Here is a 26,691-nt window from a genome sequence, read left to right on the forward strand (position 1 = left end):
CTAAAGGCCTTCTCTCATTTGTAAATGTTATGTTCTCAAGCATGTCAAGCAGACACTTGTAAAAAAAATAAGGCAAGGTACAATCTGGATCAATGTATTATAATGTATATTCTGAGAGATTTGGTGACCTGTTAAATAAAAATATGGAATAATCTATCAGTTTTAAGCGGATCTCTTAATAATACATTATTACAGTAAAGCTAAATGGAAAGCATACTAATTATCCCTTTGCAGTGTGTGGATTAAATCAGGCCAATACAAAACTGAGCTTGTAAGAAAAAAAAATTGATTCCCAATTAAGCAGCCTTTACTATTCAGATGTGTGTGACATAACAAACAGACCTATTGTGCTATTTATATTAAAATGATCATGCACCAGAGGTGAAGAAATTATTAAAAAGCAGGCATTAAGATCAGTCGAATGGAAGAAATTCACTGCTGACATCAGTGAACCTGTGAGACCCCCCCCCCCTGGGCACTGGACTGCTGAAAAGACAGACAAAAACATGACTACTGAGAATAAAAGAAAATAAGGTTTTGATCAAGAAAAAATCTGCGAAGAAGAAGACAAAAGGTGAAATAAATATTTTTATTATTATTTAACACTCTGCAAAGTGCCAGCTATCACAGATGTTCACCAGTCCAGACGGGCTACCTCTTTGAAAGCTTATTTTCTTGAAGTTCCACAAGGGGGGCTTTATCAGAAAAGCAACAGATCTGTTACTTCGACATTTGTGTACTAAATCTTGCAGATTTCGTCATGCATAAAATCAGTCTTAAAAAACAAAACAAAAATAAAATATATATAAAAAAAATATGCGTACCACTGATATACAGATTTGATATAAACAAGCTTATTGGTCACAAACCAAATATAATTATAAACATGGCTTCTTTTACAATAGATACAGAGAACAAAAGTGTGGGATATACATTTCAACTGTACCAGGAAGTGTAATTAAAAAAGTACCTATTCAATTTACACATTTATACATTTTTAAATGTCATAGTGGAAATGTGCACATGGAGTGTAAAACCTATTCGCTAACCATGGTGTTCTTACATGTGGAGTACATCAATTCTCCTAAACAAATTACAGTACAGCCATAGACATTCAACAGTGCATTCAATACTTGGCTGTCAGCAGCCCACCACCCCGAGCTAGCCAGAGCTAGTATAAAACGGTCTTTTTCTCCTAGAGCATGACAAAATTTAGACAACCTCTGGGCTTTAGGATAACCGTGATATTAACAGAAGACAACTACATGCAGAATCTGAGCTGACATCCAAAATGCCCAATTTGTAACGTTATGAAACTTTTCTATTCTTCCAGAGATTTTTGAAGGTGTTATGAATGCACACATAGACGGGTTATTTTGATCCAAGCGCAGAAAAAGCAATATTTGACTGTAATAAAATAGCAGTCTAGTGAAATCACTATTGGCAATTGGCTCTGGAACAAATGCTCAGCCTTAGAAATACATACTTCTGATTTTGCATTGTTGCAAAATCTGAATTAATTTTTAATGTAACCTATTTTGCCATAAGTGGTGTAATAATCTGCACTATAATAAATCTGTAACCCATCAGGGTCAGGTAAGTATGTTCTTTAATACCTGTAAGGTTAAGCCACCCACTGGAAACAAAAGGTTTTGATCATTTATAAAGAATGATTACAACATGTAAAGTAGTACATTAAGTTAATTTTTTTTCTTTGCGCTTATAATGTACCATACGGATTGTATCCATACTTAATTTCTGACTCGTTTTTCAAAACGGACTCTTCCTCTATTTTACGGACCTGCTGAAAGAGATATGTGAACAGCTGCAGATTGGGAAGCTGCTGACTCCAAGGTATCTTTACAACAAAGAAGAAAAATATCCCCAAAAAGGACACAGACATACAGACAGCATTAAAGTGCACACGCATACCCAGATTCCAAACACCCAGCATTAACTGGAAAGAGTATTAAATCAGTGTACAAATTATACAGTTTCAAAAAATGTGCAAAAAATTTGACAATAGAAAAAAAAGTCTGTACATACACTACACTCAATCGACATTGAGTAAAAATACATTTACATAGAATAACCATTAGATCAAATATAGAATTAAAAGCTTTATAAGAAAAAAATGTACAATGTACCCCTTGATACACTAAATATACAATTTGTTTACTGTACCTGGAGACTTTTTTGCACTCCAAATTAATATTTACAAGATTTCATGATCCACTCATTTTGTTCTCCAATAGGAGAAATGATTAAGTGTGTAATTAGCACTTAGTTCCTCAGCAAATCTAAAAACAAGAAATATTACATGTAAAAAAGCAATTGGCACTATTTAAGCACTCGTGAAGGTACAAGATGACAGCACTGGAAGCCGGGTAACCCATAAAAATGAAATTATAACAAGGGTCAATATTCTGTAGAGTGATACTACAAGACATAACATAAAAGAGTGCTTTTGGCATAACTGCAACAGTTTTTAAAATCAGATTTGTAGTGCTACTCTCCAGAATTTTTGCATGATAGAACAGCATCACACTGTATAACAGTAAAACCCACATTTAATGAGGAAAATGTTTTTTTGGGGTGGGGGTTTAATTCTTATTACTGTAAGAACTTTTTCTGACTGGAGAAAGGATAGGTGTCTTGTTGAAAATACAGGAAACGTCAATCACAAATGAAAAATTTGTTCAACACAAAACATTTTTATCTCTGATACATGTATTGTATATTTATCGTGACTTCAGTTTTTAGGATTAACTTTTGCTAATTCTGTTTCTCCCAAAGGGAATGGCCAATTCCCTTTATAGTTTTGCTGTTATGAGACACATATCTGCTAATTCCAGTTGAATCTGTTGGAAAGATAGCTTTTTTTAATCACTACCCAGAGAGTACAAAACTTTGTCTTTTCCAAGTCTGCCTCTAAGAACTGGAAGCACCATTTATTTAGCAATCAAATAGGAATTATTTTGTTGAAAGCCTTAAAACATTCCAACACTGTAGTGATTAAAGCAAGACCACATAAATGAAAAATGTGGTGAAAGTAATTGCTTCTATCTGTGTATTTGCATAGCATACAAAAAGACAAATCGCAATAATCCAATGTTTCACAACAGGCTAATATTAAAACAAAACTGTAAAATTGCATATTGGCTGGAACTTAGTGGATTCAAACATAACCGCAACTGTTAAGTGAGTTTTCTAAGCATTTCCTACTCCCTTCTCAATTAAGATGATATAATGGATACACTCCATATTAACAGGGGTCTACTTAAATTGAGACTACAATCTTTTCACACTCAGGCCAAAAATAATAGCAGATAAGTCCAAACTACAGTATGTAATGCAATACATGCGACAAAGTATTTCAAGCGGAACTACGAGAAGCTTAGAACTCACAAACTGTTGAGATCTGAGTCATAATATATAACAGCCTTTACTACAGTATAGACCAAAGCTAAGAAATTAAGCGACTTGAGTTGAAGCTTAGTCCTCCAAAATCTGGAAATGTAAAAGGAACTTTATGCTAGTGTGGATTTTGGGTAATGAATGTACAAAAGCAATCAGATCTAGTCAATCATTTTTCTTTGCATATGGAAAACTACCAGAAATCAGTGCATGCTTTCTCATGTACTCCATCCCCCGGTTTTACAGCTTGATCAATTCTTGATGGTTCTGAAAACCTCAAACCAATGTTTCTAATCACTGAAGCACTGTAGCCACAATACAAATCTACCCCAAATAGCCTGGGAAGAAAGTTCTTCCTGATTTTGTTTCCTTGGCAGAGACTACTCAGTACTTGGAGTGCTACCAGCCATTAAATATTAAGCAGGAATTTAAAGTACTTTAAATTCCTTGACATGGGACTTACAAAAATGCCCTTCAAGTAACAAAATAGGGATCTGTTGCAAAATGGAACAGCTATTTTCTCAGAGCATTAATTTCTTCATTTTCAGCTTTCGAGCCACATGGAACAGGGGCCAAAAAGATAAAAACACTCAAAAGTTTTAGCTTGGTCAAGACTGCAGTGCCTTGGGAATTTTGTTGAGATTAATTATCTATAGTTTGGTTAAATGCCATAAATTAAAATTATTAGGAATTTGGTAATATGAGAAAAATTCAGATAAACACCTTCATTTCTCACTTCATTTCCAAGGACACTTCTTACACCAGCTAATGTGCAGCTAATGGTAGCTTCACAGAAATTTAAATTGGTGTTTAATCTGCACATTTTCACATATTAGGCACAATGTCAATCGCTTATCTTTTCTTTCACACAAACAGAACAAAAGGTCATATTCGCAGTTCCACAGCTGCAGTGTAAAGACTTCCATCAGCTCGTATCACAGGAAAGAGGATGAGAAATCTGACGGAGGAAATTCTACGACACAAAAGGATCAAATTTAAGTCTTGTGCTCGCCAGTTCATGCAATGTCATCACAAGCGACTGTAAGGACATAAAATGAGCATGCAAGACGAAGAGCAATGACGCACGCAAGCATCTGGCTTTGCTGATGACTACCTGAGACATGCTTCAACCATGCCAAAGAACGACTTTCTTGGAAATGGAAGGTGGGATTCTCTCAACACAGTTAAAGACAAGCCTACATTTTCTCAGGACGATCACAGGAGAAACCTACTGTAAAAATGCTGATGGACTCAGTTTGGCAGCAATCCTATCTTGGCCTTAGTACAATCACAAGATATGAAATGTTTTGTTTTTTTTTAGAGTTTTACATTTTCATTCAATGTATTGTCCTTTTTTAAACGTATTTTACAGATGTGCATTAAGAAAGATTAAATATGACTCTAATAGATGTCTATTAAAATATTTTTACAATATAAATTATTGAACACCTGTTTTTTTTATTTTGACAATAGAAAAAGTTACTGGCATTTTTTAGCAGCATTATTGATTGTTTTTAAAGGTTTTAAGTGTGGTATCCAATAAATACTGCAAATTGAGTTATATAAACAAGTACTACGAAACATAAAACTTAAACACAACTTACTACTGCCCAATGTAAAAGAAGCAGCACGAAGGACATGAAATTTATGTGGATCACTGCAATGTTTTGTGGTTCCTGTACAAATGAAGACTATAGTTTTCTTGCGAACGTACTGGTTTGACAGTAATCATCAACACTTATTTACTGTGTCTCCCTACTGTCTGAATTTTTTTACATTCTTCTGCAATTGCTTTATGGGGGTTGAGCAGTTTTCCTTCATGACCAAATATTGGTAACTGCTCAAGGTACATCATTTGTGACTGCTACGCAAATATCCCATTTCCTAGCAATGATATAGGAAATTAATAGATTTGAAGTTCAAACACTGCGTCAAAAACACAAGTGCTGCCTCCTAATATTGGGGTCTAGGAGTACCAATTATGTTGTTTTACATGAATATTAAACACGAACACTTGGGTTAAATGTATTCGGAACATTGCTAAATTGAACATTAAATCTACTAAAATCCTACAAAATGAATTAAAATACATAAAGTCAGACCAAAGAGCATCTACAGTGAGTTTCGGAACGAAGTCACTTCACTCAAATCCCTTGCCACACGAAACATTTGAACTGAAGTTGGGTCTGCCACAGGAAGCCACATAAACAGCGCCATAAAGACTCATTCGTATATAAATAATTACACCTGTTCTGCAATTTTTACATTGCTTGACTTTTTGGAATGTGTGTATTATAGCAGTTTTACAACATTATAAAATAACAGTAGTAATAACAGTGGGAGGAGCAGTAGTATGGAGTTTATCACCTTGTAATTAGTAAGAGGTGGAAGACGTCATCTTCCCTAAAGCCATGAATTTGGATTTTGAAATCTTTTACTTATTCTCATGAACTCTTGTTTTGCTGGTTTGCCAAAATATCTTTCAAAATCCAGAATAACGAAACCTGGATCCTAATGTATAAATATTGAGGTTGGGTGTGGTATACAAGTGAAAACCCCTGGAGCTATAAAAAAGGCTGGAGGTTACAGGAATCACCACCCCAGACAAACAGTTATCAATAAAGCGATTATTACAAATTTGATTGTAAGTGTCAGTCTACCCCTTACATCTGCTTAGACTTAACATTCTCAGCAGTTCCTGACCTAGGAAATATCACCAGTACACCAACACTGTTGATATTTGGAGCGACTGAAAACTATAGACTTTGTTACGTATAAAATCACACATTATCTCTAGCGGCGACATGGCAAACAAACTCATTTTAAATCTCTTGGCTTGCGAGTAGCCAATATGTCATATGGGTGACAAGTGCTTCTTTTGCATCAATTATTGTTGAGTATCAAAATCAGTATAGAGTACAGTACAACAGACTTTGGCGCAAGACATGAAACAGAAGAACAAGCACTAGGAGACTGGTGTCGATCCGAGTTTTGTGTTGAACTCAAGCAACTCAGCTTTCATTCAGTCATGATCACGAACTAGTGTTCCTGCCAAATCCCCTTAAAAAGGTACATCACATCATTGCCTTGTTTCACACAAGCTCAAACTCCATGATGATTTAAACAACATTTTGAACTACAGCTAGTAATATTTCCTGATGGATTTCGACATTCATACAACTTGAAGGCTTTCGTATCCTTAAATCAGGCCCAAAAGAACAGATACTGACTTTACTGGGGCTGAAGGACTCAAGCCCTTCCCCTCAAATCAAGAAAATGCCATCCCCTATGTAAATAAAACTACAGCAGCAAAAGCAAGATTAAATTTGAACACCTCTCATTTGCAAATAACTTCCTGTATTACCTCACTCTTCTTTATAATTGTATAAGGGCCTTATACAATTTAGATGAATGAATTTGCTGGGTAGATCTTGTCATGTGATGTGTATGTTCAGAAAACTGTACAGCACTGATATTCCATGAGGACACAACTTCAAATATCATGCCTAAGGTCAGTTTTTTAAGATTTGCATTCTGGTTCATGGAAAACAGAAGATGCTAAGTGGGGGAAAAAAAAACAGCCAGGATCAAAATCCAAAATGAAAGAGATTCATCATACAGGTTATCAGGTAGATTGGATTATAACTCCAGGTCAAAAGGTCTTTTCTGGGGGGAGGATTGCTATAATACAAGCACTGGTCTCATCCACCTCTAAAGATAAAGATTCTTCACACAGCTTTTGTTCAAGAATGGTACAGCAATTAGAAAAAGGTAGGTTTGCAGGTAAAGGAAAATCTCCCTATACTAAAGGGGGACTAAAGTGTAATTCTTTTCAGTAAAGTATGTGGCATGTCAGGGTTTCACAACATGAGATGTACTAGAAAAACAGTCAAATCAGACAGCCTTTTAAATCCTAAAGCCAATGACATCCCTCCCAGCATAAATAACTTTAGAGAGAGAGGTTTGAGCCATCTGGTTACGAAAGGACTTAATCTATTTGTAATGAGAACAAAATGCTTTCATTTATGGCACAGAACAAACTGTACTTTGTAAATGAACAAAGGGTGAGCACAGAGCTCTAACTGCACCGCAACTGTTAACAAGAGAGCAAATATAAATGTTAATGGTACTGTATAGTTGAAATACAGGACGTTTATTCTTAATAACAGATTAAGTAGTAGTTAGATGTGTCTTAACTTTCTGTTATTGCTATGTGTAATCGAAAATGCTACAGTGGGTTGGATTCTCCTGGGATTTCATTCAAGTCAGTGCCCATAGCCACTCAGTCACTGAACTAACAGAGGTACTGGAACCACTTTCTGAAACAACAGATCTCATCTAAGGGGAGAAGAGTATCACAACTGTGCTACCATCACGTACCGTTTTTAAGCAGACTAAAAGAAATGCAGCGCAAATCAAGATCCATTTTTACCAGCTGTTCAGAAATTCTGGGTACCTGGTACAGTGCTTCTTTGGCGACTTGATCCAGAATTTAAAACAAAAAAGTAAACTTTAAAACACTGCATCTTTGCATACAATTACCTTTCACCTTTTTACCTTTCAAGAATGCCAACTTTGATTGGAATACATCTACCGGCCTTTGCAAAAATAACTTTGTATATTTATCCCTGGAACGTCTACTGGACATGACTTGACTCAGTTCAGCAAATAACCTTGAGACGTTGGAGCTATGACCTCTGACGATTCAAACTCAACAGCAGCTTTGGAATGCTCTAACCTATCAATGGAATGGACAATCCTGCATCTGTCAGGTGACATACAGCAGGATCTCTGCACGGAACTGGTTATACATCCAAATCGGCTCTTTCGGCTGTAGAGCTGAATGTGGAAAGCCAATATCATAAAGAGCACATACTGTATTTTAGCAAGGAACAGATTACCTCCTAAGATGCATATAAAAAGCATTAAAAAAATCACAACATTCCTGGAAATACAAATATCACAAGGATAGGTGTGCCTGACAAAAAACTCAGGATATGAATATGGCCTCTGACTTTATACTTTTCCTATTACATGTAAAAGAAACATGATAGAAATCGGGCTGGTTTGCTCCAGTCTTTAAACCTTTACTTATGGTACAGCAACTGAGCTCTTTACCAAGGTGCATCTGAAGACCCAAAGCACTGAGCTCTTTTGCTGTATTTCCAACATCTAGATGACTACAAACAGTAGTCAGCAAAGTAGGAAACAATTTGTAAACCTAATATTTCTCAGCGAGATAATAGGCTTCACAATAAATACACATACAATTATGAAAATAAGGGATTTCACAGCAGACACCTTTCCTTTCACCAGTTTTACAAAGTTCACCTGAAACCCTCTGAGAAGTGGATCCATTAGCAAGCTCTAGATAAATTTGTAAACAATTCAAAATGCAAAATGACTTATCTGTACTCTCTAAATGTTTAGTAACAGTAAATGCAGGGCTCGTGTAGCTTCCATGAGCAAATAGATAAATATTGTCATTGAACAAGACATTTCATACCATCTTAAATTGGTTGTGGTTATTATTTTAGAATTACATGTTGAATCCTTTACAAACCCTTTGATGCACATTTGTATACTTAGCATAATGCTGTATAAGGGGTTTTCAATGAAACAGACTAATTTGAAAGATAACAATGCATATATCAATAGGTAAAAGTTTTGCTTTGAACCCTGTCTTTTATTTTCATTTCCCCCTTGTTTGGCACCTGGTTAAAAAGACAAATAATGTTTTGCTACTGGAAGAGAAATTAAGGTCATTGCCACAATATACTGACAGGCACTAAAATCACAACTGTAAGTATTGAACCCAGTGGTATTTGTTGTCTTTTTAATGCCTCCCAGGATATAATATAATGAATAAACCTTAAAATTAGACTTCAATACATGGAATTGATGCCCTTCACACACAACAAGAAGGATACATTTGCTGCTGGCAAAATAGAATTTGTTTGAATATTCAAACATCAATGTCAAGGCTAGTGTCCCTATCCCAAGTTAAACCTGCAGAATGCCAGAAGTATGCAAGGTTACCATGCTGAAACAGAAAACTCTCAATCTGCACTATTATCTTAACTCTCTCTCAAGCCTGACACATTCGCAGACTTCACCGACACGCACTCCTGTTACCAAATGCAACATCTTTAAAGGCTTCATCTGTTGTTTTTGGTTATTAAAGCCAACCATTAAGTGTACAGGATTAACCTACAAAGGCTATCTAGTAACAATGACCGAAAACGCCAAGGACAGAATTAAAAAGACCAGATGCTGAAACAAACAGCAGTACAACAAGCAAATCACAGGTTGCTTTCAGTCAGCCTTAAAATCCATGTACCATCTGAGTTGGCAAACATTTATATGGACTGAAGTTTGGATGCAAAAAACTTGCATACCTTTCCAGTCAAGTTGTACAATAAAAGTAAAGATGTTTATGTCAACTCCTAGTAAGATACATGTTTTCAACTTTTAAGCTAACTAAACAGTCTCCAAAGATATAAAGGCACACAATAAGTAGTTTAAGCAGCAGACCTACGAAAAATAAAGAACGTGGGGGTGGATGCTAGAAAACAGTTTGTTGCTTTGTGTCGAAAAACCGCAGCGCTGATGCTTCAAAATGACATGATTTCTTCGCAGACACTTACAGTACCACATAGTCCCCAGGTTCAACAGACCATGATGAAACACATCAGATTATCAAACCAGCACTCCAGTGCTATCCCATCTCTAGAACTAGACAAGTACACAATGTGTTACAAGTGTTGAAAATACACTTCACAATATTTAGATTTTAGCAGGTGCTTACCCTTTTTTTTATTAAGGTGCAATGTTCCCTAAATCAGGCTGAGTAAAAGCCCCTCTTTGTCTTTTCTTGCAGGTAAAGAGGCTTCTGGGGATGCAAACAAAGAGAAAAGAGAGAAGAAAGTGCAGACGAGACATCTTCCCCCCCCACGCAACGGGGCGAGACTGCTAGTGCACGAAGATGTGGCGGAGGAGATCCTCTGCTGACGGCCGGAGCTTGGTCTCCACAAAGATGCGCTTCAGGAAGTCGCGGCAGTGATCCGAGACGTGAGGCGGCAGCTGGGGGTTCGTGGGCTGGGTGGCGATCTTGAAGATGGCGGCCATGGCCTCAAACTCCGCCCAGGGAGGCCTCTGTGTCAGCATCTCCACTACAGTGCAGCCCACACTCCTGCAACAGCGAGGAAGACATTAATAAAGGAACCGGAGCAGAGTGCCACACAACCACACTACAGAATTACCAGTTCATCTTGGGGTGGGAAAAGCTGCAAAAGGCTACTTGTACTGCAGGTGTTCACCCTTATCGTCATGCATCATCCAGTTTTGTTTCTGCTGTTCATATGCAGATCCCCTTTGGACATGCTCAACATCCCAAATTGCTATGTTAGTTTAGATTTCGAAATATTTAGCATTTCTATGATTAAAAACAGCTGTTTTCAGTTAGATTTAAGATCAATTGTAGGCATTTTATTCATGATCCAAAGTCAAAGAGACAGAAAGCATTCGTTCACAATATATAAGAAACTAAAGGTGAAGCTGTTGGAAGCTGTGCACAATTAAAAATAGACTTTAATTTATAGAATTATTAGAACTGCAATTAAAACAGTACTGATATTTGAATTAATCTGGATCAAAAGGTTTGAAACTTATGTAATCAACTGCATAATATACTGATTTCCAATAACTACCACCCCATGTGCTCTGAATGAAAACCTTACATTTGAAACATAACCCATATAAAGTAACGTATGATACCATGTTAATAGAACTGTGCTTTTTCATTAGAAAGTCTATACACTGACATGATGCTGCTTCGGAAGATCATATAAAGTAAGGTTACCTCAGAAGACCACCTAATTGTAGTCATATAACCAACAGTGCCCTCCAAAAGTATTGAGACAGCAAAGTCAAAACAGTGTAGAATTTTGTAATTGTGATGAGTCTCAATGATAAGTACAATTTAAGTTTTAATTCTGAGCAATTATATGCATACATGGGACCAGTCAAAATAGAAATGTGCTCTACTTTTTTGCTTGATGAGCAACTTGGTAAGACTGACTGTATTTTATGCTGCATGTGTGACCGCCGCGGTTCCGCGCGGGCTCGTGCTCTCGCCGCGAACCCGCGTCTCCGGCGTAACGCAACAGGGAACCAGCCGAGTGGGCTAAAGGAGACCTCCCTCAAGCCAGACGGCTGAGGTCCCTGCTACGCGCAGGGAGGGTGATGACGTCACCGTGGCCAAACTAGCTCCGCTACACGCGGAGAAGTAACACGTGCCAATTAAGTCCTGAAGCATTTTCTCTTCCACATAAACAGAATTCATTCCGCTTCTGATATCGCTTGTTTTAGCATCAATAAAGACAAATGAACTAGTTTCACTGGTGGCCATACGTGACCAGGCATCTTGTTTGTAAAGCACACACAATAGGATGATATTCTTTGGAGGACAGATCCTTTCTTCCTCCACCTTTTAACCTTTCCACCACTTTGGTAAAGATTTAACTGGGTCTCATCTGTTCCTAAAACTTGGTTCCAAATCTTTCCTGATTATTCTTTTTACTTCCAAGCAAATTCTAGTTTGGCTTTTCTGTCCTCGGAGCAGCCGGGTGATTTACATCTTGCAGTGGAGTGTTTGTAATTCTGCCATCTTAGTCTTCTGCCGTGGATTTTAATACCTTCACTCCTGCTCTCTGGAGGTTGTTGGCAATTTCACTGGTATTTATTATTTTAATTTGGTTATTTTAGGGTTTTCCCTGTGAGATTTTTTCTTGTATCAACTGAAGATGTTTTTCTTTACCGACTTGGTCTTTGCTGATTGGTATTTATCCCTTAGGTTTCATGTTTCTTTAGTATATTCTAAATTGTTGATTTTAATATACCCGGTTTCTGCGGTAAGGCGCTGATTTGAATTTTTCAGTTCAGTTCCTGATTATGTGCACTTCTTTTGCAGAAAGGACTTTGATATTCATTTTGGCTTTCACCTACCTGTTGTAAACACTAACATCTCATAAAAGACGAGGACCTAATTACCCAACAACAAACACCTGACCAATAGCATTCATCTGTCAATAATTTGTCCCAATACAATTGCTCCTTCAAAACAAAAAGATTCAACATTTTGCACAATAAAGTAAATTTGAATTGACTTTTTAAAAAATAAAATAAATCTTTCATAACTGCACTTATCCTTATTTTGAAGAGAACTGATTATTACCTCACATTGCAAATCAAAGCTAAGACTTCACTGTTGCATTACTTTAGGATGGCATGAGGGCTGCAATAGAATCAGGCAAAGTCGATGTTTAACCAGCAATCCGAGGAGGTTAAAATGGATTAGAATGAGAAAACTTATGGATTAATTTTTTTTTGTATTTGTGACTGAATAAACAAAGAAAAGTTTGGTGCAAGCTTAAAGAACACCACTAGCTGAAGGCATCGTCTTCCAATCCAATGCCTTCAATATTGCTTACAAATCAAAAGTTGCCTGATAAGACTATTTTGCATAGTCTTCCAACTTTTCAAGTACAATTCATTACCTAACCGTCTCCTCCACTTAGCTACTTTGTGATCAGAAGCTGTAGTAAAATGACAAAACTCCAACTCGCCAGATATCAGCTTTCCTCCCATAGCCCTCTCCACTGATCACTTCTGGGCTCATCCAGTATGGTGTGCCAGTTACTGACTTTATTCCTGTCCCAGATAAACAGATAGTCTGCAGCCGCCGGCTGGCTCCAAAATCTCCAAGCTTCACATTCCCAGCAGAATCCCGGAGGATATTTGCTCCTGATATAGCACAGAGACAAACATTTTAATATTCTTAGTCAACAGCTTATACCAACTTGTGACACTGACGGTTTCAACAGCAGAAGGCTACCGATCTTGATTTCTCCCCCTAACAAATAAGACATTTGGAGAACATTACTTCAAAAGCGACTCAAATGTTTCTAGAACAATCCTTATTCACAAATATAACAGACTTATAAGCCGAGAAATAAAAAACAGAAGTGTAAACTGCGAAGAGATAGAAATAATGTCACATATAAAAACAATACAATTCCATAAACAGTACCAAGTATTAAAATGTTTAAACTTTTCAATTTCAGTGTTAAGTTAATTTGTGAACTGAACAGTTGTAACAGTTAAAATGTATGAATAATGGGTACATTTTTGCATTTATCTTTAATATGAATTATTCTCCCTCATTTCCAAATAAGGAAACACCTTATACGACCTAGTTTATGTGAGAAGGAGAATTCATTTCTACAGAAATTATGAAAGGACAATGCAAAAAAGAAAAAAAAACAGAATGCCATGAAACAATATAAAATATTGGACCTTTGCTTTAAATGTTTGAAAATTATATCTACATGAGCATTTTCTGCTCTCTAGACAAGACTAAAACCACTGAAACCGAGGTTTTCTTTGTTCCAGTACCACTCTATAGAACTTCTTTAATATTTGGGATAAAATTAAAACTTAAACAATTAACTAGTGTTCATTGTTACTGTCGACTTTCATCATCTGCAATCTTAACAATACAGATATGAACGTATCAAGAAGATCTTTAAACATCTAACAGCTTGAAAAAATGAACAAAAAATGACAAAAGAATTAAAATATTAAACTAATTTATAAAACTGATGGCAAGCCCTGGGGAAACAATTCCTGTTTCCTCGCTTTCACCTTTGATATCTCGGTGTACAATCATGTTGCTGTGCAGATAAGACACTCCTTCAAGGATCTGACGGGTGTACTTTCGGGTGACGTTTTCGGTAAGTGCGCCGTATGCCTTCAGCTGGTCTTTTATTGAGCCCTGGAAATTAGGTGGTGAAAACAATCATTTTTACTGCAGTCCAGCAATACGACATGGGGTTGAAGAGCACAACTTTTTTTAAATCATGTTTTTTTTGCAAAACTCCCGTGAGCCTCACACAATATTTCCATCAGCAGGTGGCTTTATTGTACTGACAGATCATGTATCACGTCCAGCACATATATACGCAAGCCTTACAGTCAATTGTCTTTTTTTTTTAACATAAACATTAATATCTGTATTAAGCAACCTCAACCTGGTTTCCACAATGATGGCATACCACAATCAAACTATACATTACCCCTGGCATGTACTCCATGAAAATAGACAGAGTTCTTTCTTGAGTGTCCCGTAGGCATCCATAGTACTGTACGATCCTTTCATGGAAGAGATTCTTCAGCAGCTGGATCTCGCACTCTAGGGCACTCACCTCCTAAACAAAACAAAAAAAAAAACACAACATGTGGTCACAACACTTCGACAATCAGACAAACATTTCCTAAACTGAGAGGGAGAAAGATTAAGTGTCAAAGAAACGTGAAGTAATACTAAAACGTTTTCCGATAAAACTCACCCTAAGGGCACAAAGTCAAAATGCCTATTGATGCTAGGGTACAATCTCAAATTGTAGGTATATCCTTCCTTTACTTGTAACACTGCCTTTAAACAGAAATTTGTAATTGAGCTTTTATAACTCGGAAACAGCAACAATCACAACGCCGTCACCGTGATGCAAGAGAATCACAATATTTATTTTTTCTTTTTTGACCTACTCTCTGAATTTAAAGCTTTCATGCCTCTATGTTATTACTCCCCTTCAATTTGTCCTGAGAGAGCAGAGTTTCAGAAAGAAGTGTGGACCTCACCTTGCTGGTCTCTGGGCTGTCGGGATCGAACTGCACCTGCTTGACTGCCAGCTCGCGGCCAGTGTCGGCATCGTAGCACAGATAGACCCTGCCAAAAGCACCCTGGCCCAGGAGCTTCCCCAGGCGCCAGTTGGTAGGAGCCCGGGGAGCTGAGGCAACAAGAAAAAAAAATATAGGGCTCAAACAAATTCACTGCACAAAACATACATCTTCTAGGCTTTAAGTCACAAAGGCAGAGCTTTGGGAAAAAAAAACTTGAATTGAAACATCAGAACATAAAGGTTACACACGCAAGCAGGCCAGAGGGTTGATCGAGCCCGTTTTTTAATTAATAGTTCATTAAGCCAAGCATTTCATCCAGCCGTTTCTTAAACGGAAGCCAAACAAATGACGTGCCACCAGATGGTACCCTTTTGCAACACAACTGGGGAGCTTGTTCCATACTCCCACTACCCTTTGGCTAAAGCACTGCCTCCTGTTCTTGATTTTAAATGCACTTCCGTGTAGTTTCCATTAGTGCCGTACTGACTCACCCAATCTTGTACTCCAACTTATTTTTCCATATTTTGATATGAAATGTGAATTCCATGAATATGAAGTATTAATACATTAATAAGTAGGAATGTTTAAAAACACAGCAAATTTTAACAGAAATGTGCATCTGTTCTAAATGTTTTCAGTACAGAGCCAAAACACATTGCATGCACGAGACAGATGAAGTAGACGGAAATTTAAATTAAGGATATGATATGTACCCACAAAGTCTGCCAAAACCTCTAGGTGCTTTGGTTTCATCCCACAGTCTAAAACATTTTGACTGATGCTTAGACAGCTGGTAGTTCTGTTTGTTTTTTAGCCAGCAGCCATATCACCTTGCAACTCGCAACAGTCAACCCACTGAAGCTCACCCAGGGAGCCTGGTCAGTACCCGAATGGGAGACCTCCTGGGGAAAACTAAGGTTGCTGCTGGAAGAGGTGTTAGTGTGGCCAGCAGGGGGCGCTCACCCTGTGGTCTGTGCAGGTCCTAATGCCCCAGTATAGTGACCTGTACACTATACTGTAAAAAGGTCTCATGAGACGTAAAACTGAGGTCCTGACTCTCTGTGGTCATTAAAAATCCCAGGGCTTTTCTCAAAAAGAGTAGAGGTGTAACCCCAGCGATTTGCCTAAAAATCCCATTGGCTTTAACAGTAATGGCCTCCTAATAATCCCCATCTCTAAACTGGCTTCTACTCTGTTCTCCCCTCCCACTGATAGCTGGTGTGTGGCGAGTGTTCTGGCGCATCATCCAGATGGGGCAGCACATTTCTGGTGGAGGGGATCCCCATTACCTGTAAAGTGCTTTGAGTGGAGAGTCCAGAAAAGCGCTACATAACTATAAGGTAATATTAAAAACATTCTGGTAGGTTGATTGGCTTCTATGAAAACTGGCCCTAGGTGCGAGTCTGTGTTTGTGCTTGCGTCTGCCCTGTGATGAAGTGGCCTCCCGGGTAGGGGGTACCCCGCCTTGCGCCCACTAATGGCCGGGATAGGCTCCTGCACCCCCCGTCCCTGAATTGGAAGAAGCGGTTAGAAGTTGGATGGATGGATGATGGATGATGGATGATGGATGATGGATGATGGATGATGGATGATGGATGATGAATGGGTGGATGGGTGGATGGGTGGATGGGTGGATGATGGATGATGGATGATGGATGATGGATGATGGATGATGGATGATGGATGATGGATGATGGATGATGGATGGGTGGATGGGTGGATGGGTGGATGGACTCCAGAGTCGCGTGACTCAAGCCCTCCAGAAGAGGACTCACAGCGGCTAGGCGGGCTGATGTCCATGACCGTGAGAGTGGGGTTACTCTCGATGTCACTCCCCCTCCTGCGGCTCCTGCTCTCCTCAAACTCGGGGGTGAAGATGCTGCTGCCGCTGCTGGTGCTCAGGGAGTGGTCGGTGGGACTGAAGCTCACCGGAGAGCGGAAATTGTTACCCTGGGTGCGCCGAGCTCGAGGGAATGTCTTGCGCCCTGAGCAACACAAAAACCTTTGCGTTACATTCCAACACCCCAGGAAGATTCCAGGACTGAAGGATACAGTCTATGCAGGCTAATAAACTAGAGATACGTTTACTAAAAACTTAAAAAACGCTTTTCCTGGAGAAGCTTTTCTGGGGTTTTGAAAAGAATCATCGATCTGCACAGTGATCCATAATATTTTTTAATGGCGATATGATCATGTAAGAGCTTTAATTGCTATAGCTTGATTTCAGAAAAATGCACTGCAGAAGAATAAATGCTAATAGTCACAATGATATGCGATGTAAATACATTACTTGTATATAAAGCACAGTATTAACTTTCCTGTTGTCAATTACCATGCGTAAGGGATGCTTTAAAAGCTGGATGTTTTTCATCAGTTTTTCTGACACTAGAGGCTACGGCTTTTTTCAACAACGTGGCATTCTCCACCTCTGCAGCACTCACTTTTTTTTAAAGGGACGATTAAGTTAAAAGGGTGGAAAATTTAAATGAGGAAAGCTGCAGTCCCTCTTTGTTGACTGTGACAGCTAAATTTAAGAATCTAAGATTTTGTCATTTCTCTTTGATATGACACAGTTTATGATAAATATTTAATTTCAAATTCATTAGTTGTAAATAAAAAGTGAATGAATTATTAAATAATGAATCTGGTATAAACGCATTAACCATAATGAACAAAGACTGCTGAATGGATCACCTATGCCCTTTGCTAGGTTCAATTTGGCCTCGGTATACCATTGAATACAAAAATCAAAGTATGCAGAAAACACAGGCATAACATTGAGGTTTTATAGTAATTACAAGAGATTTGATGAACAGATACAGAATAGACACTAAATGTGTACTGTGACTTTGCTGCAGGTACATTTTAGTTTCTCAAAAATACTTCAGTGCAAAAATTGTTATAAATGTATTTCACAAAACCTTGCAGACTGAGACATTTTTGATCAAATGTGGCTTGTCAGTGTTAATGCAAACCACAAAAATCGACTATGCAATGTCTGAATACAGAGTAGAATATTGTATTTCTGAAAACCTCGCACCAGGCTAGTACTTTATTTTAAATAAAAGCCTTTGGTGAGCTAGAAGTACTGCATCCTACATTTATCAGCAGGTTCACTTGTTTAGAAATCTCACTGCCGTTTTCCTTTGACACCCTCTGCTTCTCACTGAAGTTGCTTCATCTCAGTGTATTTTCAACTTGGAGCACTATTGTCATTGACAAAGGTTTGACATATTCATAAACGCATAAACAGCCATGCATATTTGTTCTCTAGCTAGAAGTAAAAACTGTAATATTAAGATTCCTGCAGCCTCCTTCTATTGTAAATCTCATTATTTAAAGTCTATGCTGCGCCTGTAAATTAACATTTATGGGTTGGATAGCTTATAATGGATAGAATCGCAAGTTTTTTTATAAAGTAACTTGCCATCACTGTAGTCCTGATGATGAAATGAGATGTGGTATCGCCTTGGGTATGTTCCCCCCTTTCCGAATTTCTCAAACACAGGAATGTCGTAATCTGTAAAACAATATTGCAAATTTACAATAAAAAATTGCTCAGTGTGTAAAACTGTCATTATGACCTAAGACAAAACAGCGCATCTCGAAAGTACAGCACAGATCTGTCTACCAAAGAAAACGAAGAAAGGAACATCAAATCTAGATTGATCTGATTCAACTTACAAAGTGTAAAGAGTGGAAAAAAACATAGAAGTACTCACCAGAGAACTCTTGATGGTTATCGGGATAGCTCTGAGCTCTTGGCATACGTGATTTGGGGTAACTGTCACTGAAATAAAGCAAGAAAATGATTTATTTACTGTTCTAGAAAATGTTCCTTTACAGTCACAGTAATATTGTTTGGTCAATGCATGCTTTTTCATCAGGAAAAGCAGGACATGATCTAAACTGTGGCCTAAATAAATCTAAGCTTTACAATGTAGTCCAAACGTCACGACACTCGACAATGCTAAATCACACCACTACCACAGTTCTATGCTGGAGACAGCATACAACAGCAAAGACTACACACAGAAATGGGATTAATATTCCACTGCGGTATTAGTGGGTGTCATAAATACCCATGAGACACAGAAATCTTATTTTAATGACTTAAAGTTAGCTACGTGAGCACAGATTAGTAAATGAAGGAAAAGCTGGTCTGAACAGCATAGCTGGTAGAACATGCCAACCATTTGTTTGGCATGAAAATGCTGCTATAAGAAAAATTATTTAGTATTTGTGATACAACTGTTGTGTTTAAGAAGGGTTTTCTCTCTAGAGAGGTGTCTCAGTGGGTAAAAGGGTTGCATGCCTAAGGTTTATGTAGAAAAACGGCTGAATCACTGAGGTGGAGTTACATAAAACTAGTGCTACAGTATGTCAGCCATTTTTCAAATATGAACTGATTAACCCCAAGGTTACATATTGTTACATATTAATCAAGTCAAGTGATGTGACATAAGCTCTTACCTGTCCAAGGGGCTGTCCAGTGAAGGACAACTGCCCGAGGCAGAGTTTTCTGGGCTGCTCATTGATAATGGATCCAGCATCTACAGACGATGAATGAATATGATGATTAGATAGTGCTGTGGAATCAGTCCAGTGCGCATCACGATTCCAATATCATCTACTGAAAAATCACAGATTTTGTTATAGACAGACAGTGTTATAGAACACAAAGCTAGATGTAGGTTCCAGGATGATATTTTGTAAACAGTACAGAAATCACACAAACATATGGAATGTTACAAAATATAATGCACTTTCACAATATTGCCTTATGCTGTGGTGACTGTAATTTCAGTAAAGAGCTCAGTAAAACACATCCAGAACAATAACCAGAGTATGAAACAGGACATACACAAAAAAAAATGAAAAAGCTGGAACAGTAAGGACTGAGGAACATTAATCGGGGGTTTTAAACTCATGAGAGGATCGAGCCGATCTTCAATCAACTGCTTCCAATTTTGGAAACAAGGAATAGAAAAGGTTCAGAGAACACATGGGAATTATGATTTTTCAAAAAAGAGAACTGGAAGCACTTTTTTTTTTTTTGAGTTGGAAGAAAACCACCGAGCCATGTTGAGAAAGCTGGTTCATTGGTATTCCTCAAAAAGTCTACCGCTGAGGTGCCTGATGGATAAACAGAGAGTAAGCACAGGGAAATGGGCTGACACGTGACATGAGACTTAGCCTTTCTTGCATTCTATTATAGCACGGAGGCTTGAACTATCTATTACCTGGTCCATACTCTCTGGAATGAACTCCCCTTCGCTATTAATGCTGGTGAAGGATCCATTGCGGGCGACTTGCTGCTGGGCATCCGGTATATACCCTGGAGGTGGAGAGCTGCGGTCCGTGGAATGGGAACCTAGTCAACAAGACCACAGTTTTATTCTTTAATTGCATATTGAATACAACTCGCTGTTAAAACACAACAACAACAACAACAACAACACAAGCGCATATGCCACATAAACCCCTTAGTCAATCCTTTTGGAAAAAAAAAGTTTTTTTCATGAAAACAGCAGAATTGCATTGCTGAAACACAGAAAAGTGTGAACCATTTGATAGATGCTTTTAACACATTCTGCAAAACTTTTTTTTTCTTAAAATTGCTAACATTAATCATTTGGATTAGTCTCTTTATTTGCACTGACAGGCATTTCAGAGAAGTCCTGAGTATTATCTAGAACATACAATTGACAGAACACACATAATTAATTTTTGGTTAGATTACAGTGCTGGAAAATTTTGATCAACAATTATTTAGTGTCAAAGTATTTCCAGAATCTGCAGTGCATATTCGGTCTTCCATCTGGAGCTTAAGTGATTTACAGAAATGCAGTCATTTGTAAGAGGTTAGTATCAGTACAATGTAAAAGCTTATTTTTTATGCTCTTAGAAGAGATCCAAAAGGAGTGCTCTTATGTTTTATTTGGGAAACGGACCAATGATTAAATGTTAGCATAGTAGTCAGCTGAAATAAGGAACATAAGTATTACTTTTCAAAATCAATTCCTATTAAGAAACCTAGTTATATTGATTAAGTCTTAAAAGTTATGTTTAGTGTAAAACAGGATGCACCTGTTTTCTAATTCAAGGAACAACAAAAGGAGGCCTTGAAATGTAAGGCCTATTAGTACACATAAAAAAGATGAAACACTTTTTTGTATAAGTGTTCAACAAAGGACTGCAATTATACTATAATGCTTGTAAATGTCTTTTTTCTTTGAAAAGTAAAACGGATTAAAATCTAGTCTATTTTTTGTTGGAGCCAGCTAACCACAAAAAAATTGCTAGATACTCTACAAGGTAAAGGTGTGTGACTATTTGACAAAGGAGCTTATCCTTTTCTTCTTGTGCAAAGAACAGAACTGCAAAACTCAGAAATCTTTTAACTGAAATCATCTTATCTACTGTACTTAAATGTTTAAAAGATGGTAATAAATCTGTCTAGTTTTCAATGTAAAGGCAAACACGTCTCATTAGTTACATGGAAAAGAGTGTGAAATTTACAAAGCTGGAGAGTTAACAGATTTGTGAAATAACAGTGCTAAACTCACCAATTAAAGACAATGTATTTTTCTTTTCTGTCCCTCTAAACGTGGTGTTATCCAAGTCCTCTAACGATGTTAACAGTTCCATGTTATTTGTTGAACTCTGTAAATTAAAAAGGAAGCAAAAATGAAACATTGTGGCCTCCTAATTCTTGAAGTTTCGCTGAATATTTAGGAAACAAGAAGGAACAATAATCATTACTGCTGATTAGTATACAAACACTCAAAAAGATCCAACATCTTAAATGTCGTTTAGGGAGTCATATTTTCTGGAAATTATTTTCACAAATTGACACTGATGTGATCCATTTGTTACGGCCTTCTTCAAAACATTAAGTGACCACATGTACTCTGTGGATCTCCCTCAGGAGAAGAGGATCAATCAGAGCCATTAAGCAGCAATTAGTATTGACCTTGCCTTCTAAAGTAATGAGCGCATTTAAAACAATGTCAGGAAAATCTACCCCATAAATTACTGAACCACCAGAGCTCTTCATTATTGGGATCTCGTACTTAAGGATGTAGAGTTCTGTAAGTTGATGTCACAGGTGCACCAGTCTATTTGTTGAAAACATGGGGAAGGGTCTTTCATGTGAAAGGGTGTTTCATATTTTTCTACTGCTTGGTAGTCCACTGGCTGTGCTCTTTCCATCACTGGACTCACCAACATGTATTGTTAGGTGTTGGGTTTTTTGATGAGCACTTTGTGCACTGCAACACAACTACTGTATCCTGCATTGTGGAGCTCTCAGCAAACTGTTTTTCAAAAAACTTTGCTGTTTGCACCCCAGGTTGAAATCTGCAGCCAACTGATCTGCAGTTACACAGCCGTTCTGTCTCGTATTTTGAATTAATGCAAAGATATCACAATCCTGGAGTCAGTGCTTCAACCCACTTATGTCCTTCGCTGATGATGTCTTTCTCTTAGAGATTCATGCCGGCATCATTTTGAGCTGACAACACTGCTCGTGAAACATCGGCAAAATGAGCTGTCTCGATCACAGACTCACAAAAAGGGCCCCCACAATCGCTCTTCCAAAGACACTGGGATTTCGTCTTGAAGCTATGATTACAGGCAACCAGGCTTGTCCAGAATTTTGTACATGACTCTAAACATGCTGGGATGTTGTTTGTTTAATCAACATGAGCCAAACCTTTGCTTTCCATACACTATGTGCCCCTCATTTACCCAGGTGTTTCCATCTTTGTCTACTAACTGTACATTTTTTCATAATGTTCTCAATGTTATGAGCTGCCTGAGGCACTATACTGACCCAATACTCAACTGCTTTGTAAAATAAAGGGGTTGGTGTTCTTTATGAGAATATAGAGTATATAAGCATACAAATATAGTGCATAACACCAAATTTGTGAAATTCAGTGAAATTGTACCCTATAACCCTTATAAAACCCATCTACTAAGCTCTTATGCTAATTTAAGATATTTCATAAAAGTATTAAAACACTACATAAAAGTAAATAAGACTACAGCATAGGTGCTCTAACTAGCTCTTGTAGGCGTGCTTTACGAATTTGTCAAGAATAAAGCATTTTTTTCCCATATTTTTTATTTTTCGGATCTGGAAGTTTACTGTATATTAAAATTCTATATTTTGGAAAACATGGATCGATATTGACCTTTGCTTAGTTTTGAAGTTTAAGCTGCAGTCAAGTAAAACAATTTCTATTTTTTTGTATTCATTGAGTATTAAGAGTCAGGACTTAACATATGTTATTTAAAACTCATTTAAAATGTAATATCTGAGGTCCTTCTAAATTTCATACTAGAACCACTCTGTAAATACAGCCAGTTTCCATGGGCCACTGATCAGCACGTAAATATTTAATCAGTCACTTTAGAAACTGCAGTAACTGATTTGATAATACTGCTTTACTTTATATTGCTTGGGGATCCTAAGAGATGAAAGTAATGACAAAAAAAGTAATTATAATTATCAATGAAAACAAGCATCCATGTTCATGCAGATTACTTTTATTCCTATTTTTTTTCAGCAATCTGTCATTCATCATGCTCTAAACGACTTCGGATATAAAATCCTGATACAAAACAACTTATACTTATTGGAAGAGAATGAGGAGCTACACAATCTGCACAATGATGGAAGATTAATTGGAAGTGGCGTGGCTGTTTTTATTAACTGGTCCACCACACCTTTTGACAGAACTCCCCACGCTACAAAGGCATGACCTCCAGACCTCTGGAGTAAAACACTTACAGTCTTCTGTCTCGTACCTGATTGTTCCCTTGCAAGACTAACAGTATCTTCAAGCTTTTCATGTGGACGCTGCGATCCAGCAGCTCAATGGCCTTATCCAGGTCATCCTGCGTGGTCAGAGGTATAACCAGCTACAGGAAGAAAAGACGATGTCATAAGTTACGAGAGGCGCAAAGAAAGTCTCACACACATGTTTCGGTACTAAAAGAAATTACCCACAGGGGAATACATAAGACAGAGTGGGGGTATAAAAATATTCTCACATTAAATTTACCATAGTAGCCCCGACTAGCTCTGTTGGTAGAGCACGAGACTCATAATCTCAGGGTAGTGGGTTCCTGTCCCACGTCGGGCGCCAGGTCCTCCATGTTGGAGGTTGGGCACAAGGCTAACAACCCTGTCCCGTAACAACCCAAATGTTACAGAAACAGCAACAGGGAGTTGCTGCCCCTACATGCTGGAAGGCATAGGGTAAACATCCATCCATAGTAAATTGTAATGAAAAATAAACAAAAACAAGTAAAAAGAGATTTTATTAATATGTACTTTAATGTTAAAACTATTAGATGGTATACTTTATGATTATGCATTCTGCTTGAAGTGAGTGTGGGATTGTCGTTAGCTATTAAACTCATTTACCTCATTATTTGTGTAATGGAGGTCCATTGCCTGACCAAAGGCCACCTTTGCTTTAGAAAATAGGTCATCTAGTTTCACGGGGCGAGGAAACTGCAGAATTCTAAAACATAAGAAATGACATATAGAAACTATACTGTGCTCTTCAGGGAAATGTGGAACAAACGTTGCCTGCTTTTTCTGAAATAGATATATTACTTACCTTTTTTCTCCTCTATACTCAAACTTCACTCGGACATCATTCTGGGAATGCAGGACAAGACATGTGTTAATTGTACTGTATAAGTGAAGTCCTGCACCAAACAAAGTTTGATGATTGCTTTTTCAGATTACAGCTGTTTGTGACTCACACAAACTTTCCCACTGAAGCATGAACAGCAGTCCTCTTCAGAGGTTTAACATCACAGTTTTGAACAAAGAGTGAAATAAAAACAGATCAATATTGTCCTGGTACAGGTGTATGCAAAGTTTTGGGCCCCCCTGGTCAAACTGCATGTTGCACTTAATCTCTAAGTGAAAAGAAGTTAACACAACCTCTGCAGTACAACCCTAAACATGACATATTTCTGCACAGTTTAACGCACAATTACTATTTATTTGCTGAATTTAACAGATTGGAGGAACGTTCCAGATGATTCATTAATATATTTTAAGGCCTCAAAACTTGATTGACTCTTTAGGCCTTAAATTAAGTGAGTTGACCCTTCTAACCTCTCAGGATATTGTCTTACTCTCAACAACCATGGGCTCCTCTAAGCAACTGATTAAGGACTGATATCCTGGACTACTGGATCTTTTCTCCAAACTTTTGATGTGTATTAATATAATATGACAGGCTACTAGTTTTCTTTCTTAAAAGAATTAGGATCAACTGTTTTATGTTATAAGCTCACATAGTTTGGAACTGCCAACTGAGTGTTTTTCCAGGAGCTGACTAATTTCAAGACTACCCTTGGTACAGTAGCTGTTATACAGTCTCGTCATTGAAAAGTTTGGAAGCACAGATGGAGCTGAACAATAACGATGGTGTAGCCACAATTGCATAGACGTGCAAAGGTGTTTATTGCGAGGTATTGTGCTCTCAAAAGAGCACACACAACAAAAACACTGAGAAAAATAGCAATTAACCACAGCACTATATAACAAACTACATTTACAAAAATACATAGACTGATTACTTTCAAAAAGTAAATTGTTGCAAACGGCTCCTATTCAGAACTACTACACAAGCTTCCTCCCATCTTGTTCTCACCCTCCTTTCCAGAGGACAGTTCCCAATAAACACCTGTGCACTTCTATGCAACTGTAGCTGTGTCATTATTAGGCACTACTAAACCTTGCCATTATTAAACCTTGGGGGAATATTTGATTCTGGCTTAACATTCGACCCACATGTGCAGCATATAGTCAAAACATCTTTTTCTCACCTCAGAAATATCGCTAGACTACGCCCTATGTTATCAGTAACTGTGGCTGAAAAGCTGATCAACACATTTGTTTTTTCCCAGATTGACTACTGTAATGCTCTACTCGCTGGGGTATCTAAATCTACATTGAACAAACTGTCCAAAATTCAGCAGCCAGAATCCTGACCAGGTCTAGTGCAAGTGATCACATTACTCCTATCCTGGAGTCCTTGCACTGGCTTCCTGTCAAATTCCGCGTGGACTTTAAAATCCTCACGCTCACCTATGAGGCTCTGCATGGCTTGGCACCTCAGTACCTGTCTGAACTATTATCTCCCTACTCCCCACCTCGCAACCTTCGCTCTTTTAATTCTGGCCTCCTAACTGCTCCATCTGTGCTTCCACACCATTTAATAACGAGTCTGTGACATTCATGGTCTCAGCTGTGGGATTGCTCCAAACCTTGACAGCAGCACAATTGTGCACTGTTACTTCAGAAAATTGTGGACACAGTAAATGAGTGACATAACCCAGACTCAAGCCTGTAATTAAAAAAGCTTGTCAATCTAAACTCAATTTACTGGTCGAACCACTGGTGGAGTCCTGTCACTTTTTGTTTTTCAAACAATAGCCCAGAGTTGGAAAAAAAAAATTGTAATTTTGGTGTCTCAATATAAGCAAAGCTCACCT

The 26,691-nt window shown here is 37.8% G+C and overlaps 1 protein-coding gene across 2 annotated transcripts in view; it reads right to left on the reverse strand.

Annotated features, from left to right (window-relative positions):
* Positions 1-572: 572 nt before the first annotated feature.
* map3k2 (mitogen-activated protein kinase kinase kinase 2) overlaps positions 573-26,691 on the reverse strand; it is a 39,943-nt gene continuing 13,824 nt past the window's right edge. For both annotated transcript variants that reach the window (XM_088931028.1, XM_088931027.1), the window contains 14 exons: positions 24,798-24,838; positions 24,599-24,698; positions 23,977-24,090; positions 21,729-21,825; positions 20,403-20,533; positions 19,633-19,712; positions 18,882-18,949; positions 18,587-18,679; positions 16,935-17,144; positions 15,118-15,266; positions 14,553-14,684; positions 14,122-14,251; positions 13,044-13,221; positions 573-10,609 (listed from right to left, as the gene is read on the reverse strand). In XM_088931028.1, the coding sequence (XP_088787154.1) occupies positions 10,390-10,609; positions 13,044-13,221; positions 14,122-14,251; positions 14,553-14,684; positions 15,118-15,266; positions 16,935-17,144; positions 18,587-18,679; positions 18,882-18,949; positions 19,633-19,712; positions 20,403-20,533; positions 21,729-21,825; positions 23,977-24,090; positions 24,599-24,698; positions 24,798-24,838 (1,743 nt within the window). In that variant the 3' untranslated portion in view covers positions 573-10,389. The remainder of the gene's footprint in view (positions 10,610-13,043; positions 13,222-14,121; positions 14,252-14,552; positions 14,685-15,117; positions 15,267-16,934; positions 17,145-18,586; positions 18,680-18,881; positions 18,950-19,632; positions 19,713-20,402; positions 20,534-21,728; positions 21,826-23,976; positions 24,091-24,598; positions 24,699-24,797; positions 24,839-26,691) is intronic.

The sequence above is a fragment of the Atractosteus spatula genome, chromosome 13, assembly GCF_055471065.1.
Source record: "Atractosteus spatula isolate fAtrSpa1 chromosome 13, fAtrSpa1.hap1, whole genome shotgun sequence".
Classification (NCBI taxonomy): Eukaryota; Metazoa; Chordata; class Actinopteri; order Semionotiformes; family Lepisosteidae; genus Atractosteus; species Atractosteus spatula.